This window comes from Neophocaena asiaeorientalis, unplaced genomic scaffold, assembly GCF_003031525.2.
Source record: "Neophocaena asiaeorientalis asiaeorientalis breed wild unplaced genomic scaffold, Neophocaena_asiaeorientalis_V1.1 scaffold634, whole genome shotgun sequence".
NCBI lineage: Eukaryota > Metazoa > Chordata > Mammalia > Artiodactyla > Phocoenidae > Neophocaena > Neophocaena asiaeorientalis.
Window position 1 is genome coordinate 714,252 of NW_020173971.1, and position 19,781 is coordinate 734,032.

Sequence of the window (19,781 nt, forward strand, 5' to 3'; positions counted from 1 at the left end):
CCCACCAAGCCCAAACCTTCTCATTACCACAGTGATGCTATCTCAGGTAGGTTTGGGAAGAAAGCCATCTCTTGTACCTAATGTGTAAACGGACTGACATCCTCTAATCACCACCTAAGTCTCTGTGTTTTCTTTCATCTACTGACCTAGCTCCTATCTATCTAAGCAAGTGAAGCTTGTGAAGTTTTTTCCTCAGGCGATTAACAGTGAAGAAATGTGCTTGGGAAAGACTTTTTCTCAGGAGGGGTGTAGTAATCTTTCTCCTTTCTTAACTCTGGAGAGTCTTCAGAAGTTCTCAAGTGTTGTTTTTGTTGACAGGAGCCGGGTGAGGATTGTATCTTTATGTGCCCAGAGGATGTTTCAGGAATTGCTTAGTTGGTGGGATGAGGGTGACGTAAGGAGAGATTTTTGGGTTCTCCTGTCTGCTTCTTAGACGAGGCCCAGCTAGTTCAGTTGGTGTTGGAGCTGTCGGCAGGCACTGGTTCTGTCCTGTGGAAAGGTGAATCTGCTGGTCCGAGGAGGGAGAAACATTACTACCTAAGAGCTTGAAGCACCCAGCAGTCAGTTGATGTTTGAAAAACAGGCCTTATGTAATCCTGCAAATTGCTTGTGGCTTCTTAGAGTGTTGTTTTCATACCAGGCTTCATGGGCCACGTTTTGGTTCAGTGGAGAAGAGGGTTATAACTGGGGGTTGATGTCTGCTGTAGGCTTTTGAAAAAAGAGCTAGGATGCTGGCCCAGGTATGTGGTTGGCAGTTACTTGGTAGGCATTTGAGACTTCAGCTGTTAAGACTTGAAAGCTTGGTGAAAACCCCAAATTTGCTATTCATTTTAGATTTGGAGTTATATTGTCTCCCTGTTGGTAGGTTATAGTAATGCTAATTACACAGCCTTGATTTTCCCAGTCTGTTGCCTAGTTTACTGTTTTTAGTAAAGGTAATTTGTTAAAAATTAGATAATACATCTTTAAAGCCTTTGTAAGACTACAGTCATCCCCCCTTATCTGCAGTTTTACTTTCTGAGGTGGTCACCTGAGGTCCAATAATATTAAATGGAGAATTCCAGAAATAAATAGTTCACAAGTTTTAAATTGTGTGCCACTCTGAGTAGCGGGATGAAATCTTGGGCTGTCCCTCTCCGTCCAGCCTGGGATGTGAATCGTCCCTTTGTCCAGCGCATCTTGCCCATTAGTCACTTAGTAGCCATCTCGGTTATCAGATCAGCTGTCGAGATATCACAGTGCTTGTGTTCAAGTGACCCTTATTTTACTTAATAATGGCCCCAAAACACAAGAGAAGTGATGCTGGCAATTCAGATATGCCAAAGAGAAGCTGTAAAGTGCTTCCTTTAAGCGAAAAGGTGACAATTCTTGGCTTAATAGGGAAAGAAAAAAAATCCTATGCTGAGGTTGCTGAGACCTATGGTAAGAACGAATCTTCTGTCTGTGAAATTGTGAAGAAGGAAACAGAAATTCATGCTAGTTTCGCTGTTGTACCTCAAACTGCAAGTCACGGCCACAGTGTGTGGTTAAGTGCTTAGTTAAGATGGAAAAGGCATTAAATTTGTGTCTTTAAGATATTTTGAGAGAGAGACCGACCACCTCCATATAACTTTTATTAAAGTATATTGTTATAATTGTTTCATTATTAGTTATTGCTGTTAACCTCTTACGGTGCCTAATTTATAAATTAAACTTTATCATAGGTATGTATGTACAGGAACAAACACAGTATGTATGGGGCTCTGTACTATCTGTGGTTTCATGCATCCACTAGGGATGCCTGGGGGTCTTAGAATATATCCCTCTTGGATAAGGAGGGGACTACTGTATATGCAGAGTTATCAATCAGAAAATGTGTGTCCTTTGTGAGATTGTGCCTCGTTAATTAAAGAAGTATAGTTACTGTGGGTGGGTAGCGTTTTGCATGGTGCACATCATTTGGAGCCTTTATGTTTTGTCATATTTAATCCTTAGTGCCACTTCCGAGTACAGTGGCTGTATAAAGTGATTCCCAATGAGATATGGTGTAGCAGAAGGAACAACCTCTGTGTCCTGACTCTGCCTCTTCATGCCATCTGTTTCTATGCCCTTGAACAAAACAGTTAACATCTTTAAGCTTCAGTTTTCTCACCTTTAAAATAGGAGTTGTTCACCCGCTCCTCTAGAGGCTTTTGTAGCCTGAAAGTCTTGACCAGTTAAACATTTTGGAAAGTTGTATTTTAGCGTTTAATCTATGAAAAAAGACAAATGTAAGTGAGTATGCGCTGACTCTAATTTTTTTATTTTTAAAACTATTCAGACTGATTTTCAAAATGCCAAGTAGGAAATTTGCCGATGGTGAGGTGGTAAGAGGTCGATGGCCCGGGAGTTCACTTTATTATGAAGTAGAAGTTCTGAGCCATGACAGCAACTCCCAGCTTTACAACGTAAAGTACAAAGATGGAACTGAACTTGAATTGAAAGAGAGTGATATCAAGGTAAGCACTCTTTGGTTTACAGAGCATGTTTATAATGGTTGGGAAATCACTGTAGGTGTGGTTTTTAAGCTTTAGAGCAGTCAGGTCTGGCTCTCTGCAGGCATAGGGTCACTCTCCTGCTTTAGGTCAGATCCTGTTTTTTGGCTTTGGGAATGTATGAATGAGGCACAGTGCCCTGTTGCTAAGAAGCTGTCAGTCTGCTGAAGTCAGACACTTACATCGTCCTCTCCCTGGTTTAATGCACTCTGTCATTCTGTGACAGTTCGTCGTGCGTGGCGTTGGAGCACGTCAAGGGTAGGGAAGGGCACTGGGTTTTGGGGAAGGCTTTCAGAGCTGAGTGCTGAGGACAGATAGGGAAAACTCAGATGACGGGGTGGGGGGACTTCCACAGCGGACAGCATGCCAAAGGCTTGGGTCGGGGGACACAGACGACCAATGCTGAAAGGGTGTGGTGGGCGAGGGCCGGAGGAGGAGAAAGAAGGAGCTAGAACTGGAGGGGTTTGGGCTTCATCCCAGACACTGAGGATTTAATCAGGAGAGTGACATTAATTAGATTTGAGTCCAAGGATTCTCAACCTATCTGGTGAGGACCTGAGCTTGCAAATATCTGGTTCATGGTATAGAAGTATTTACGTAACATACCGTAATTACTAGGCAAATGGGGGAAAAAGAAAGGTACAAAATAAAACCCTAACTTTTCACTGTCAGATTCAATAGACATAAAATTGCTTTGTCAAAATGCTATAAAAATTGCTGCCCATCTCTTCTCAGTTTCATTCCTTGCTGCAGGTCAGTAACAAACAGTTCTTGAGCCCGCAGCCTATGGATCACAGTCTGAGTGCTCTAGACCAGGGGTTGGCAACATTTCTGAGTAAAAGGACTTGTAAATATAGTTCGTGCACTGCAGGAGCAACTGTGGACATGGCTGTGTCCCAATGCAATTTTATTCATGGACACTGAAATTTGAAGTTCACATGACTCTCACATGCCACCAAGTTTCATTCTTCTTTTGATTCTGTTTGCAGTCATTTGAGAACTGTCAAGCCATTCTTCGCTCCTGTGCCACCCAAACTGGGTGGGAGGGATTTGGGCAGGGGGGTAGTTTGCCTTCCTCAGGTCTAGGTTCCTGGAAATATTAGGAGTAGGTGAGGGCAGGGTAAAACATTGCTAAGTAACCCAGTCTTGGACGCGTTTTCAAGATCTGACCGTGTTTTATTCAGAGTGAAACTGAGATGAATTTTCTTGTTATTGTTTGTGTGCTAATTTTTTTTTTGTCCTATCATCTCAGTTTTAATCAATGTTATTTGTGTCTCTTACATATGTTATTAGGAAAATGTACAACTGCTTGGTTTAGAACATTCATTTCCTGGCAATACCTTCAAAGAAGAGTTAGGGGTGGAAAGTCTGCTTTGGTCTCAGGAGAGACGGGTCATTATAGCTGAAGCTGTTATTGGCCTCATCTGATGGATGCTCAGATCCCATGAGTTCCCAGGGTGGTTTTAGAGTCACTGGCGCAGTCACTGCCATTGCTGCCCTCTGGCAGTGTGGGTCTGCGTGTGTTATGACTTATGGTGAAGCTCTGCCTTTTCTCCTCCCTCTAGCCTTTAACCTCCTTCAGGCAAAGGAAAAGTGGCTCAACTTCCAGTTCTCCCTCCAGACGCAGAGGGAGCCGCTCCAGGTCGCGCTCCCGATCCCCTGGCCGGCCCCCAAAAGGTTCCCGCCCATCCGTCTCAGCTTTGCACCAGGCTGACATTAAGGAAGCAAAGAAGGAAGCAAGGAAGGAAATATTGGAAGTTAAACTGACTCCACTGGTATTGGTACGTGTGTTTGGGAGATCTCCAACTTTACAACAGTGTTTAATCTGCCCAAATCATGTCTTCCCCTTTATGTGTACTCAAGTGATTTGCAGTTAATAATATTAAAGATTACATTAAAAAATGAATGTTTGGAAGAATAGAAGGTATAATGCTTTTAAATACCATGAGAAAGAACATTTTTAAGTTATGAGTGCAATTTAATATTGTGGTTTTTTTTAAAAAAAGCAGTGTTTAAATTTGAAATAGATTGAACTGAATAGTTTTTATAGTGAATAAAAGTTCATGTAGAAAATAATGAGACATAACTGTATCTTATAAAAACATATTCTTGCTGTCTTAGTATCATTGTACTTGATTGCTTTCCCTATTCAGAGATGATATTTTAATGGAATTTACTTTCAGAGTTCAAGGTTGGAAATATTAGGTAGGGTGTGCAGAGCCTGGAGGACCTTGTACAATGAACATTTTAGATAGTAGACCAAATTGAAATTATAAATAAACAGAATTGAAGAAAGGTCGTTGTTTATTCTGTTCACTTAATGTTACCTCTTTTCTGGATAAAATGCACACAGATTTTTGATAACCTTAAAAAACTGGATTATTACATAGTGTTTTGTAGTCAGATTTTTAAATTTTAAGATGTTGGGCATAACCTTCTGTGTTGTATTTTCCTGCATCACTTTTTTTTTTTTTTTGCTGTACGCGGGCCTCTCACTGTTGTGGCCTCTCCCGTTGCGGAGTATAGGCTCCGGATGCGCAGGCTCAGCGGCCATGGCTCACGGGCCCAGCCGCTCCGCGGCACGTGGGACCTTCCCGGACCGGGGCACAAACCCGTGTCCCCTGCATCGGCAGGCGGACCCTCAACCACTGCGCCACCAGGGAAGCCCTGCATGTAGCTTTGACATCACATCATCCTTATTCTTTTGGACTCCTAATTGTGATCTTTGCAGTACCTTGCCTCACTGTGTGAATACCCCGTCAATTTGCAGTCAGTACAGTTCAGGGTCAGCTGACTAGCTATGTTACAGGATTACATTTGTGGTTGCTGTGGATTACACGTTGGACCTTTGAAAAACCGAGAGTGTAGTTTTTAGGTGGGTCCGTTTGCTGCTAAGTGGCTCGTTGGCACTTTGGTAAACTTAAGTATATGTTGAATGCTGTCACTGCTCAGTTAGACCTTGATTTGAACTAGAACTTGATACTATATTAATGCCGTCTTTTGACAGCTGGCCTCCCAAAAGATATATTTGTCTTTTTAATTAATCTGTCAGTGACTTTAAAAGAGCAAAGTCACCTATTTCAGCCATACATTGCCTGGAAAATGTTTTGTAAGCGAAAGTCCTTCCTCTGTACAGTCAGTAAGAAATTCCCTCCACTGCTTGAAGAGAATGACATTCAAGGAAAGAGACTGAATTGAGAAAGGAGACATTAGGGAGAGAAAATGTAAGGTTAAATAGAAATAACACAGATGAAATTCAGAAAGTAGGCAGTTTGTAGGTTACTAGTAATACTCCATAAGTAGCCACTATTTCTTAATTTCCTGTTATTAGCTGTTTGGGGGCCGTGAATGTCTTTTCCTCTTTTTTTTTAACCAGTTAATGAGCTGATTTACCAATTTTTACTGTATCTACCTCTCATAGTGAATATTATTAGAGCATCTGTTATCGAACAGTGAAATTATAAGATTTAGTCTAATTTTGTTTAAAAGATGGAAGGTCTTATGTGGAAACCTCTACTGTAAGAGCCAATCTTGAAGATTGGGAAATTCTAATCAATTTTATTCCATTTCATTTTTTTAAAAAGTGGGCTGAAATTCTTCAGCATTACGGCTGTGAAAATCTTTGGTTGGTTTCACAATACTGAACTTTTACCATCATGTACCTTTTTACTAAGTTATCATTCTTATGGTTAAAATGTTTTATATTCTTCAATTTAGAAGCCATTTGGAAATAGCATCAACAGATATAACGGGGAGCCTGAGCACATAGAGAGGAATGACATAACTCACAAAAACACGCAGGTACAAAGGGGTTCATTTTCCTCTCAGGTAATTTTTTTCCTTGTTAAAGTGACTTTCTCTGAAGAAGCACATTGAAAACCATCATTTTTCTTAGAATCTTTTCTAAGATTCTGTTCTTAAATTAAGACTGAGTATAATTTAACAAATTTATTCTTATTAGTGTATATGGCTAGACTAAGAGGCTGAATTACTTAATGTGGTAGCATTAATGATACTTACTGACTACAGATATTTAATACTTTTTATTTTTTAAATAGGAAAAATTCCCTTTGTCACAAGAGAGTAGTTATATACCTACACAGTATAGCCTTCATCTACGAAGAGAAGAGGTCAAATTAAAAGAAATAGATTCAAAGGAAGAAAAAATTGTTACAAAAGGACCTACGTCGTTGAGAACCTTTGAAGCGACAGCCACACAGCAGAAGGACTTAGAATTTGGAGGAGTACCTGGTAGGCATCAGAACCGGCCTAGGGAGGGCAGGCAGGGTGGGCAAACGCTGGTTGCGATAAAGTGAGCAGGAAAGGGCTTTCTCTGAAGAAATCTGAAGGCGGCCAGGTAGTGAGCCAGGTGGAAGCCTGGGGAAGAGTTTCCAGTCAGAAGGGACAGCAGGTGCAAAGGCCCGAGTAGGAGCATTTTTGAGGGTTATCATGGAGTAGAAAGGGTGCCATTGTGGCTATATTTGAAACTTTTAGCAATCTTTTTTTTTTTTTTTTTTTCGGTACGCGGGCCTCTCACTGCTGTGGCCTCTCCCGTTGCGGAGCACAGGCTCCGGACGCACAGGCTCAGCGGCCATGGCTCACGGGCCCAGCCGCTCCGCGGGATGTGGGATCTTCCCGGACCGGGGCACGAACCCGTGTCCCCTGCATCGGCAGGCGGACTCTCAACCACTGCGCCACCAGGGAAGCCCTTTAGCAATCTTTTAATAGGTTTTGAGCAAAGAAGTGCAAAGAAGTGATGAAAGGAAGGTTGGTATGACTTGTATATAGGAAGGACGGTGAGCTGTTCGTGACTGGGAAATCTGCTAATAATCAGATCTCAGTGACAGGGCCTGGCTTGGCAGTAGCACTGGGAATAAGCTGCATGCATCCAGTGGGTTCATGGTGTCTACACTACCTGTTAGACAGGTTGCTCTTGAGGGTCAAAGATCTGAAGCATTCAGAGGCTTGGAGTTATTAAGTGGGTGGAGCTGGTGAGGTCTTGTGACTTAGTAAAAGAAAGTACTTCTTGGTTAAATGGTTCAAAATCCTGCATGGCTTAACTGCTTTGTATTTTGTAATTTATAACCCTTGGCTAACTGAATCTGTTAAAGATGGTGTCCATTATCGCTTAAAAGTCTGCACACATGTAACGTGAACGTGATACTATTTTAATTGTTGGAAACTTAGGGGTATAAAGTTTTTTGTTCTTTAAAGATCAGACCGATAGTTTTTAGATGTTCCAATCTTCAAGTTTTTAGATGTTCCAATCTTCAGTTTGCTGGAGTTTCAACATGTTTGCTCCCATAGTGGTTGGATTTTAAATGTTTTAGAGCTTGGTTTCTGAGGTGGAATTTAGCTCTTCAGTGCTGGGCATTTGCTGTTTTACTACCTTCATGCCTGTGGTTGCTTTCCCACAGGATGTGACAGGTAGAGTTAAGACTTTCTAATGATGCATTAAAAATTGGTTTCAAACAGCTAGCCAGACTTGAGTTTCGACCTTAGAAATTCAAGTGATTTTTGAAAAGAATAAAATAAATAAAATAACCTGGATTGAAATTAGAGCCTTGAATGTTCGCTGATTATTTTGCAGGTGTTTTTCTCATCATGCTTGGCCTGCCTGCTTTCCTCTTCCTGTTGCTGTTGATGTGTAAACAGGAAGAGCCCAGTCTTCTGAATTTCCCGCCTCCTCTGCCAGCTTTGTACGATTTATGGGAAACCAGGGTATTTGGGGCCTACCTCCTCTGGTTTTTCCTTCAGGCTCTGTTCTACTTACTGCCGATTGGGAAGGTAAGGGTTTGTTGGTGGGGCGTATGGTATTATGAGATTTTCTTCCCCTCGTTCCCATGTTTATATAAAGACATTTATAGTAGTTTTAAGGTTAAAAGCTGTCCTTGGTCATAACTACCCAGACTTACTTAGTTTTAGTTTGTTAAGCGTTTACTCTTGTATTCTGTAACACATACTTATTAAGCGAAACTTAAAAGAATCTGATTGAGGGTTCTTGTGTATCTTTCCAAACCAAATAGAGAAGAATAAGCCATTTTTCAAAATAGCCTGACTAATGGTAGAGGTGGCTGGGGAAAAAAAATTCCCTCTCACTATATGTCATTTCAGATGCAGAATTTTAAATTACCAGTTGATAAGCTACTGAGCTCAATGGACTTTAGTCCGTATCTTTTACTTTTTCTTTTTTTTTTTTTTTTAATATGATGAGTTTCTGATTTTCATCTCTTTCAGAAATCTGTTGTCTGGACCATTGAATGTTCTTTTCAGACTCATGCAGTGTCTTTAAAACTTGTCCTCATTGCTAAGTGTAGTTTTTTCTTCTTTCATTAGAATACTCTACTTGGATATATTTAAAAGAACATGAGATTCCCTAATCAATAAATAATTCATTTAAAGATCTTGTTCTTAGAGCTTTGCAAGTTTGCCAACTGTCTGTAAACCAAAGGATCAGTTTTATTAGGAGTGGCAAATGCCAGTGATAGGAGGATAGAGCTGCAGACTTGAAATACTTTGGAACCTTACCATAACATTGGCTCTTGTGATGTGAACCTTCAGGTATTTTTGTGATAAGGCTCTAAAGTAAAAAATCACAAATTCAGATAAACTCAGGTAAAGCTAGTTCAAACTAGATAATATTTATTGAGAAAAGCAGTTTTGATGGTTAAAAAATATATATGTATATGTCTGTATCTATAGCTATATATATAGATAGCTATATATCTATTTTTTTCCCCACAGACTAAAACCCAACGCAGTAGTTGTTAGATACCTTTAATAGATAAGGATCATTTGAAATTAGCCTGTGGGGTTTTGCTAACCCTATAATCTCAGACAGATACTACATTTCTCCTGGGTTCCCTTTCATAGCTAATGAAAGGGTAAAGTAGTTTGGCCCAAGGCAAGTGATACTGTATTAGTATTTTACAATTTATAACGAATTGCACTATTTCTGAATAGTTATTTTGGGGAGTAAAATGTAGCTGCCGTTGGGCAGGTGGACTTTTTCTCTTAACTCATCCTGTTCAAGTAGTGTGTTTCTTGAGTACCTTTTTTATGGGGATGCTGTGGGTGATCCAGATGAAGAGATGAAATGGTCCAGTGGACATGCTCTCGGTCTCTTATTGGAGATAAAAGAATCACATGAAATGATTGAATAACTAAGTGAGCGTATATGTATCAATAGCAGAGCAAGTAAGTATATGAGTCTGTATCATCAAATAGCACATGGGCCTTGGGATTGGGTAAGTGGGGTTGAACCCGATTGAAAGGATGACACCAACGTGAGATAGTGGAGTTGTATTCTGCTTTGTAAGCAGTGGGGAGTCATTGAAGAGTTTTGAGCTAGAGATCGACTAGATGTACATGTTTTTGAAAACACATCTAGTCTTGTGGTGGGACATGGGATCATTGGGGGAGAGTGGCTATTGCAATAGTCTCAGTACACGGAGGAGTCATTACTAGATTTGTATTTGAGATAAATTCCTGAAGGTGGAATTACTTTACCTAAGGGCGTGCCATGAAGATTTTTGAGACTTGTTACTAAAGTTTCCTACTAAAAGATGATCCTCCTTCTTGGGCATGTTGAAATTTAGGTGATTTTACAAGACATGTATATCATGGTAAAGTGTTGTGCTTTTACAATTTTAAATTAAAAAAAAAACCTTTTCTTTTAAGGTTGTAGAAGGAACACCTCTTACTGATGGAAGAAGACTCAAGTACAGATTAAATGGTGATTTTTTTTTTTTTTTTTTTTTTTTCCAAGACTCAAATTGATGACTTGATAGCTCAGACTTTTGGGTGCTGTACTCTTTAAACTGTCAAAGCTGATTATGCCAGAGGAGGAAATGGTAAATTTCTCTCAGTAGTCAGAAGAGCATGCAAGTAAACTGCTTGCACCTGCAGTCGATATGTCAGAATTATGCCATGTTAAGTAACAAGCCACTCAGTCACTGTTTTCCACTCTGCAGTTTTATTTTCTTAATAGCATTTATCGCTCATTGAAGCAATTTTGACTGTGTATCTTATCATCCTGAGTCATCCCCATGGCCTAAGAAGTTCTGCACCGATGTGGGCTTCCTGGCCACTCCTGCCCTCCGGAGCTCTTGCTCTTTTGCTCCAGCCACTGGCCTCCGGGCCGTCTCTAGGCTACATTCTCAGTGCTTTTGCCTGGAAAACTTTCCCCCAAAGTGTTGGCTGCTTCATCCCTGATGTGTCTCTGCTCAGAGGAGCCCTCAGATCCCTTTCTTTCCTTTACCCTGCTTTATTTTCCTCTATGACAGGTCTTCCTGACATCAGTGTACTTGTCTCTTCACTGGGGTCTCCCCACTAGAAGGTGGCTTGTGGGCAGGGACTTGGCTGTGTTCGTTGTGGTACCCTTTGTGGTGCCAGCAAAGGAACTGGCCTGTAGGAGGCGCTTGTTGGTAGGAGCCCTGAGTGGATGGAGTGGAAGTCTCGATGAGCGTCTCAAGAAGTGGGCATTGTCCCTCCTGACGTGGGCACCTCCTGGGGTAGGAGTTTGTGCTGAGTAAGAGGAACAGTCCACCTTTGGCACGTGAAGACTTTGATAAAGTACAGTTAACCTGCTTTTAAGAAATACGTGTATAGTGTAGTTATCCTTAAATGATTTTCCATTTTAACTAGACTGGGTAGACTGTTTTCCTTTTCTTGGGAATTATATTGTAAATTTTAATTCTTGGCCTGTTTTAATCCTATCACTTCTCACCTTTCGAACTGTGGATACTTTTTTCAGTGACTCATCTAGCATCCACTGTATCTGAAATCACTCGACTGGGCTCTAAAAGGGAAGCCAGAGGTATTTTAGATGACTGCCTCTTGTGCCAAGTGGGTAAGGCGTTGAACCTAGCTCTGCGCCTGACCCCTGGTAGATGCTTAGCACTGACTTGCTGCTACTGTCAGATACTTTGTTTACTTTTACCAGATTCCTTGCTGCTGGAACCAGGTTTAGAATCTCGAACACACCCTCTCCTGCGCCTTGCGGCCTCAGTGAGGCCAAGTCTGGGGAGGGGTGGGGTGTTCCCTTTGGGCCATCAGGTCTGTCGCTGTTCGTGTTTTGCGGGCTTCTCTCTAGGTACCCACTTACTTCTCGTCTAAGTGCTCTCCTTTTCTGTTTTTGCTTCCCTCTGAGGGTGTGGCTCACTCGGAGGCTGAGAACACTAGTACTGGGCTCAGAGCTGTCGGAGCAGGCAGGCAGTGGCTGAACTAGTTGCTTCATCCTTCCTTTGAAAATTTCCTCGTTACTCTGGTTCTAGTATTACGAGATTTTACCATCATCAACTAAGGAGAGTCCTAAGACATTTTGAATAATTTAATCCACGTAGGCTAGAGAGCAAGAAACTGCTTCATCTACCATTCTTTTCCTTTAATATTCATAAATTTTATGAGCATTAAATGAATGCTTTACAAAGTTAAAGAAAGTTTAAAAAGTTAAAAGTTACTCTTCGGAGTAAACCTGACACTGTGGAAAATGTGGACTTAAATAATAAATTAGAGATGACCATTTGACTTTACAAAAGCTTTGGTTTTAGAATTCTTACAGAAATAACACCTATGTCTTTTCTGTGTGAGACTGTTTTTATCCAAATGTGATTTGACTGCTTACTCAGAGAACAGTTTTTGCAGGCACTCAGCTCCTGAAAGGAAAACTGTTTCTTGGGTCCAAAGAAAAAGCAGCCATTACACTCAGCTTCTGCCTGTTGAGCCATAGCAGGGCTAGCTCGGAACAGGAGTTCCTCCTGCGGGGCCTCGTGGGTGCTTTTGACTTCGGAATGAACATCTGTGGGCCTGACAGTCCCTCCCTGACGTCCCCACTCGGCTGGTCCCCTTGGTCTCCTGCCTGGCCCTGGGGAACATTTGGGTTGTGGCCTCTTCTTTGAGGGCAGGGTCTTGAGGTCTTTGGGAGGTAGAGTATGACCAGGATCCTTTGAAACCCTCATTGATAAGTTATTTCGGGTAAAAATATTTATAATTTATAACCACCAACATTGCCCTAAAGGCTTTAAAATGTGTGTTTGGCCCAGCTCTGTCAATAATTAGCCATTTGACTTTCACCTCAGGGGTTTGGATTATGTGAATTTTGAGGTTCTTTTCAGCTTTTTAATAGTGAATTTCTGTGCACTTCTTTTCAGCTCTCTCTTCATTAAAAGCAGGTGACTGTTCACAATGAAAAATAATAACTTAAGTATGAGAATATCTCACAAATTGTGTGCGAGATACAGCATCTGTATTGAAGGCTGCTAACCTCAGGGGCACTGCTCGTTCATATATTTGTATGTGTGTAGCCTGAATAATGAAACGAAGATTTTACAAAATAATGTTGTATTATTTTATAACGGTGTAAATCCAGTGTGAACCCTGGGCTAACATTAATTTTCGGCCCTCCTCCCCGCCCCTTTTTCCTTTTAAGGATTCTACGCTTTTGTCCTGACATCTGTACTCGTCGGAGCATCTTTCTTCTGGGATGTAGAGCTTTATTATGTGTACAGTCATTTCCTTCAGTGTGCACTTGCAGCCACCGTGTTTTCTGTGGTCTTGAGTGTTTATCTCTACGCCAGGGCTTTGAAAGCGCCCCGGGATGAACTGTCGCCGGCCAGCTCTGGTGAGCAGTGTTAGAACGTGGGTCCCACAAATGCCTCTCCACACCCTCACCCCACTGGCCCCTCAGCATCTGTTTCTAGGCTTTCATAGAATTCTCTTCTCGCTTCAGTTTATGAGAGATGAAGAGAAATAGGAAAAAAAAAAAAGGAAAAGGTGAAAAAGTTTAGAGAAAAATAAAAGGAAGAAAATCTGATTTTTTCCCCTTGTGTTTTCCTATTTGTTTCTTCTTCCTTTTTTTAGTCACTTGATGACAGTAAGACATTTTAACAACTTACAGCATTTTAGTAACATTAGTAGTATAACAATTTAGGACAAATATTTTTTGTCCAAAATAGTAAACATCCTTTAAAAAAAAAACAACCAACAAATAATAGAGATTACAAATTGGTTGATTCTAACCTAAAGTACTTAAACATTCAAAAAAATTAAGTGGCTTATTTTTAAAATGGTGAGTCTACATTTAAAAAAGCTCTGGTTCCCTCAAAATCTAGGAATCTGGCCCCATAGGCCCCATGCCTATAGCAGCATGGATGTTTCCGGATGGGGCCAGCATCCCCTGCCCCCTGTGTCCTCACGGCCCCTCTTGGCTCTCACCACCATGCCTTTCCTCTCTGGCTGTTTGCCAGGCTCCTGGAGGTGATTGGATTGTGACCCTGGAGAGTGGACAGCAGTGCAATTTTAAAGCCTCATAATTGGGTTTGGAATACTGTTTGGATAAGGACTTTTCCCTTCATAGGAAATGCTGTCTATGATTTCTTCATTGGCCGTGAGTTAAATCCTCGGATTGGTACTTTTGATCTCAAATACTTCTGTGAATTGCGCCCCGGATTGATTGGATGGGTATGTCTTTTTTAAAAAATTTCAGTTCAGTAGTACAAATTAGTCTTGCATTTGGAAAGGATTGTAGACAATGTTAAAGTAAGCTGTGGGTGGTATGTTTTTAGGAATAATCACAGCATTGCATAAATCTGTCTCCTTAAAATATTTTCTTGCTGTAAATATAGTCCAGAGGGATAAGATGCCCTGTTACAGGTTATTAAACATTAAAAGAGTTTGTTTTATTTTGATTATATCAGTTTATGTTTATGTAGGAAAATAATAGTGTATGAATTAAGAAAAAATGTATTTTCCTCCCCTTTAAAAAAATGTATTTTGACTTAATTTTAGACTTGTTCAAGTTGCAAAAATAAAGAGTTCCTTCATACCACTCTCCCCAATGTTAATTAACATCTGGCAGAACCATAGTATAGTTACAAAAAACAGCAATTAAAAAGAAAAACGGCCCACAAATTAACATTGTTACAGTAGTATTAATTAAATCCCTAGATCTTATTTGAGTTTCACCAATGTTTCATGCTGTTGGCCTTTTCCTGTTCCAGAATCCTCTTCAGGGTCCGACAGTGCATTTATTTGTTATTTGGCCTTAGTCTCCTCTAGTCTGTAACAGTTGCTAGTCTTTCCTTGTCTCTCATGACCTTGACACTTTTGAAGATACTGGTCAGTTATTTTGTAAGAGTGTCCTTCAGTTTGGGTTAGTCCAGTGTTTTCTCATGATTGGAGTGTTATACGTCTTCGGCAAGAACACCACAGAATAAGTGTCCATCTCAGTGCATCTTATCAAGGGACTCCTGAGGTCGATATGTCTTATCACTGATGGTGGCTTCTCGGTAAGGTGGTGTCTGCAGCTTTCTCAGCTGGGAAGTTACCACCTTTCTCTCTGTAGAAACTATACCTGCCCCTTTTATTTCAGGTGGTCATTAACCTGGTGATGCTTTTGGCTGAGATGAAGCTACAGCATCGCACTGTTCCATCCTTAGCAATGATTTTGGTCAACAGTTTCCAGCTCTTGTATGTGGTGGATGCTCTCTGGAATGAGGTAATTAATTTTAAGAGCTTTGGAGTCAGATGGCGTTGAGTGTGGGTGATTGACCTGACCCCTCTGAGCCTCAGCTTCTTCCACACAAAGTGAGGAGAACATAACCTGCCTGCAAGGCTTGTGAGGATTAAATGAGTTGCGGATCCATGTGACGCATTGAGCTGACACACAGTGAGCACTGACAGAGGGTAGGTGTCGAGAACTTTGGTGATACTTCCGTGTATGTCAGCTGCTAAATATTTAAGATCTGTGGATCTTGGCTTTGTGGGTGTGACCGATTCATACAAATAAAACTTTATTTATATGAATTAATGAGCATTAATTTCTTAATGATTCTATCAGATGAAAATGGATGGACAGATTATCGTCGAGTTAAGATAGTGTTCTTTGGACTGTCAGATTGCCCTTTATAGTTCTTAAATAAAGGGGGAGATGTTTTATTGTTGGTGTTTCAGAATAAAAGAGTAGCTCTGATTAGATGGATATAAAACCAGAAATCATGATACATTGAGGAAACCAGTTTAAATAAAGCTAATTTCCTAACACTTGGCTTTTCTCATACGTTGATACATCGTCAGTTTTTTCCGCTACTTGAAGACTGGTTAATGTTGGCTAATCTCGGTCTCACCTAACTATATTCCTCTTGAAAATAATTTCTTCCTTGGGTCTATTTTACAACTGTTTTATCATTTACTGTTATCTTTAGATTAGATGGATATAAAACCAGAAATCATGATACTGAGGAAACCAGTTTAAATAAAGCTAATTTCCTAACACTTGGCTTTTCTCATATGTTGATACATCGTCAGTTTTTTCTGCTACTTGAAGACTGGTTAATGTTGGCTAATCTCGGTCTCACCTAACTATATTCCTCTTGAAAATAATTTCTTCCTTGGGTCTATTTTACAACTGTTTTATCATTTACTGTTATCTTTGTCATCATCTCCAAATTCCAAGTTGAGTTTCCTTTCAGTTTGGAAAACGAAATTGGCAGCCCTATGTCATAATGTTACAAAATAAATTCTCTTGGCAGTCTGTTGACATTTTGAGAGAAGGTCCATCTCCTTTAAGGTGTTTTTTAAAAACTGTCTTATTTGGTCATATTCAAATTAAAAAAAAACAACCCAATTCTTGTAAATGCACTTAGTCTTGCCAGTTGTAGGTCTTTCTTTGATTATGTAATAAAGGGTTCCTAAGAAGATGGTAGGTTACATTTTACAAGTTAGGTGATATTTCCTCTGTTGCTTTATCAACAAGGTGTTTTTAAAAAACTGTCTTATTTGGTCATATTCAAATTAAAAAAAAAAACCCAATTCTTGTAAATGCACTTAGTCTTGCCAGTTGTAGGTCTTTCTTTGATTATGTAATAAAGGGTTCCTAAGAAGATGGTAGGTTACATTTTACAAGTCAGGTGATATTTCCTCTGTTGCTTTATCACCTCAGAGATTTTTTTTTTTTAACTTCCTGTCTGGAAGCTTTTCAGCGGTGAGTAATTCTTCCTTCTCGTTTTCTGTCGTGTCATGGTAGTCACTTTTGAAGTGACTTAGAAATTCACATTTTCTAGAGATTTAAACAAACATTGATTTCTGTTAATTAACAGAAAATGTTTGTATTTTAAGGCAAAAGTGTTAAGGCAGTTTTTCACCAGGGGTAGTGGATTAAAGTTGGGAAGTTATTTTTTTAAACATGTTATCAGTATCTCAGCCAGATTATAGTAGGCTTCTTGAAGAAAGGACTTGATCTTACGATTTTCTTTAGTATCTAGCACACTTTCGGGCAATTAGTAGATGCTTAATAATTTTCTTATTAGATTGGGTGATAGAAATTCTTCTACGTGTTGATATGCCACACCTCAGAAAGTGGAGAATACGAACTTAAATATAAACGACCCTTCCTGTGAGCCTCCGCTGGCTGTCCGGCAAATCCCCTGAGGCCCCAGGAACTGGGTAGGGCTGAGGGTTCTGCCCCTGCTGGCGCCAGCTGCTCACACCTTGTCCCTCGCTCACTGCCCACTCCCGTGTGCCCTGTCGTCATCACTGGTCTGCTCTTGTACCTGCTCCCGTGTGCGTAAGAATAGGCGCTCTTCACTAGACGGTGAACCAAAGGGCCTGGAGTTGTTGCATCCATTTTTCTGTTCCATGGTCCTTTTGCTTGCTTTCTGGGAAAAAAAATGCGTTTTGGAGATTATCACACTTTTTCTTTAACCTAGAATATTGATTTTTTAAAAATTTTAATTATATTGGAGTATAGTTGATTTACAATGTTGTGTTAGTTTCAGGTGTGCCCCAAAGTGATTCAGCTATACATGTATTCATTCTTTTTTAGGATCTTTTTGCATATAGGTGATGTTCCCTGTGCTATACAGTAGGTCCGTGTTGGTTTGATTCTTCAGCAGAGCTTACTTATACTTGCTAATTTTTCTAGTCAGCGGGGAGTACTGGTGTCAGAGGCAGATTAGAGATGCCCTTGGACAGGGCCGTCTCCACTTCCGGAGCCGGGCCTGCAGGTTTCTGGTCCAGGGGGATCTGGCTGCTGGCTTGCGCTGACCAGATCCACACAAGAGTGCGTTCAGGTCCTGATTTACCCTGAGCAGCGAGGCAGGCATTTTCCCATGTTGCCGGCTAGTGTGGAAAAGCTACATGAAAAGCCAGATTGCTATCAGAAGTTGGGTTGGTGCATGTGTGCTGGGTGCAGGGGTGGCAGGTGGAAACCCATGCTCCCAGCCTTCCATCTTCTAGTCTAGCAGCGAGAGTTGCTCATTTACAGGACAGTCACGTGGTCACTCCAGGCTTCAGCAGGTGGTGGGTGGTGGCATCTGAGAAGTGCCTTGTCTAGGGGGAGGGTTGAGGAAAGCAGCACGGGCGAGGCTTCAGCTGAAGTTGGAGCGGGGTGTTCCAGGCAGAGGCATGGGGGCACAAGGGGCGTGGGCAGCTCTGTTGTTTCAGGATCGTGGAGGGAGAGGGTAGAGCGACAGGAGAACAGAATGATACACGTGCCAAGGGAACCAGATCCCCACTCCCACTTTAAAACGGTGTTGGTTGGCGTACTTTCCCTTAGCCCTTTATAAATTTGACTGTAAACTAGAACTTTATTTGAATACTTTAAACATAGAAGCTTTTGTCCCCCAAAGTTTAAAAAAAATTTCTCCCCCTCCATACCCTTATAGGAAGCACTGTTGACAACCATGGACATTATCCATGATGGATTTGGATTCATGCTGGCTTTTGGAGATTTAGTGTGGGTTCCATTTATCTACAGCTTCCAAGCCTTTTATTTAGTCAGTCATCCAAATGAACTGTCTTGGCCAGTGGCTTCTCTAATCATTGCTCTGAAACGTGAGTATTAACTTCGGTCTCTGTGTATTAAATATTGTGTGTGCTGAGTCTGTTGTGCTGTGGTAGCTACATATTTATAGCATGCCCTTTTATTTATTTTTTATTTTTTTTCAAGTCCGAATGGCTCTTTTTATTATAATAAATGGATAAATAACCACTTAGTCCCAACAACCCAGTTAAGTACTAAGTAACCAAGTTCATGTTTATAAAAGGGACAAATATGGCAGAGTTATGTACAAGAAAATGCTGTTATACACTGGGAACAGCTATCTAGCGATAGGACACAACTACAGATCTTATCAGAATGAGGTGACTGAGAAAAACAAGGCTGATGGGAGGGAAGAACCGAAGACACAGACATAATAAGATATCATCTTAGGTAGCAGGAGGCATCTGGAGAATGGGGCTCGATGCTAGCTTTGACACTAGCTGTGTATTCTTGTACAGGTTACTTGTTTTCTCTGATCCTTGAGCTCTTTTGGAAAATCAGGATTGAATTTCAGTCTTTCCTGGACCTTTTTTTTTTTTTTAAACATCTTTATTGGAGTATAATTGCTTTACAATGGTGTGTTAGTTTCTGCTGTATAACAAAGTGAATCAGCTATACGTATACATATATCCCCATATCCCCTCCCTCTTGCATCTCTCTCCCACCCTCCCTATCCCACCCCTCTAGGTGGTCACAAAGCACCGAGCTCATCTCCCTGTGCTATGTGGCTGCTTCCCACTAGCTATCTATTTTACGTTTGGTAGTGTATATATGTCCATGCCACTCTCTCACTTTGTCCCAGCTTACCCTTCCCCCTCCCCGTGTCCTCAAGTCCATTCTCTATGTCTGCATCTTTATTCCTGCCCTGCCCCTAGGTTCATCAGAACCATCTTTTTTTGTAGATTATACATATGTGTTAGCATATGGTATTTGTTTTTCTCTTTCTGACTTCACTCTGTATGACAGACTCTAGGTCCATCCACCTCACTACAAATAGTTCATTTTCGTTTCTTTTTATGGCTGAGTAATATTCTATTTTGTATATGTACCACATCTTCTTTACCCATTCATCTGTCGATGGACACTTAGGTTGCTTCCATGTCCTGGCTATTGTAAATAGAGCTGCAGTGAACATTGTGGTACATGACTCTTTTTGAATTATGGTTTTCTCAGGGTATATGCCCAGTGGTGGGATTGCTGGGTCATACGGTAGTTCTATTTTTAGTTTTTTAAGGAACCTCCATACTGTTCTCCATAGTGGCTGTACCAATTCACATTCCCACCAACAGTGCAAGAGGGTTTCCCTTTTCCCCACACCCTCTCCAGCATTTATTGTTTGTAGATGTTTTGATGAAGGCCATTCTGACGGGTGTGAGGTGACACCTCATTGTGGTTTTGATTTGCATTTCTCTAGTGATTAGTGATCACTAAAAGCGTGCCCTTTTAAA

The 19,781-nt window shown here is 40.8% G+C and overlaps 1 protein-coding gene across 1 annotated transcript in view; it reads left to right on the forward strand.

Annotated features, from left to right (window-relative positions):
• LBR (lamin B receptor) overlaps positions 1 to 19,781 on the forward strand; it is a 34,856-nt gene that overhangs the window by 10,682 nt on the left and 4,393 nt on the right. The window contains exons 2-11 of the mRNA XM_024753147.1: positions 2,300 to 2,477; positions 4,079 to 4,294; positions 6,231 to 6,314; positions 6,572 to 6,764; positions 8,104 to 8,300; positions 10,194 to 10,248; positions 12,943 to 13,134; positions 13,870 to 13,973; positions 14,884 to 15,009; positions 18,176 to 18,344. Of these exons, the coding sequence (XP_024608915.1) occupies positions 2,313 to 2,477; positions 4,079 to 4,294; positions 6,231 to 6,314; positions 6,572 to 6,764; positions 8,104 to 8,300; positions 10,194 to 10,248; positions 12,943 to 13,134; positions 13,870 to 13,973; positions 14,884 to 15,009; positions 18,176 to 18,344 (1,501 nt within the window). The 5' untranslated portion in view covers positions 2,300 to 2,312. The remainder of the gene's footprint in view (positions 1 to 2,299; positions 2,478 to 4,078; positions 4,295 to 6,230; positions 6,315 to 6,571; positions 6,765 to 8,103; positions 8,301 to 10,193; positions 10,249 to 12,942; positions 13,135 to 13,869; positions 13,974 to 14,883; positions 15,010 to 18,175; positions 18,345 to 19,781) is intronic.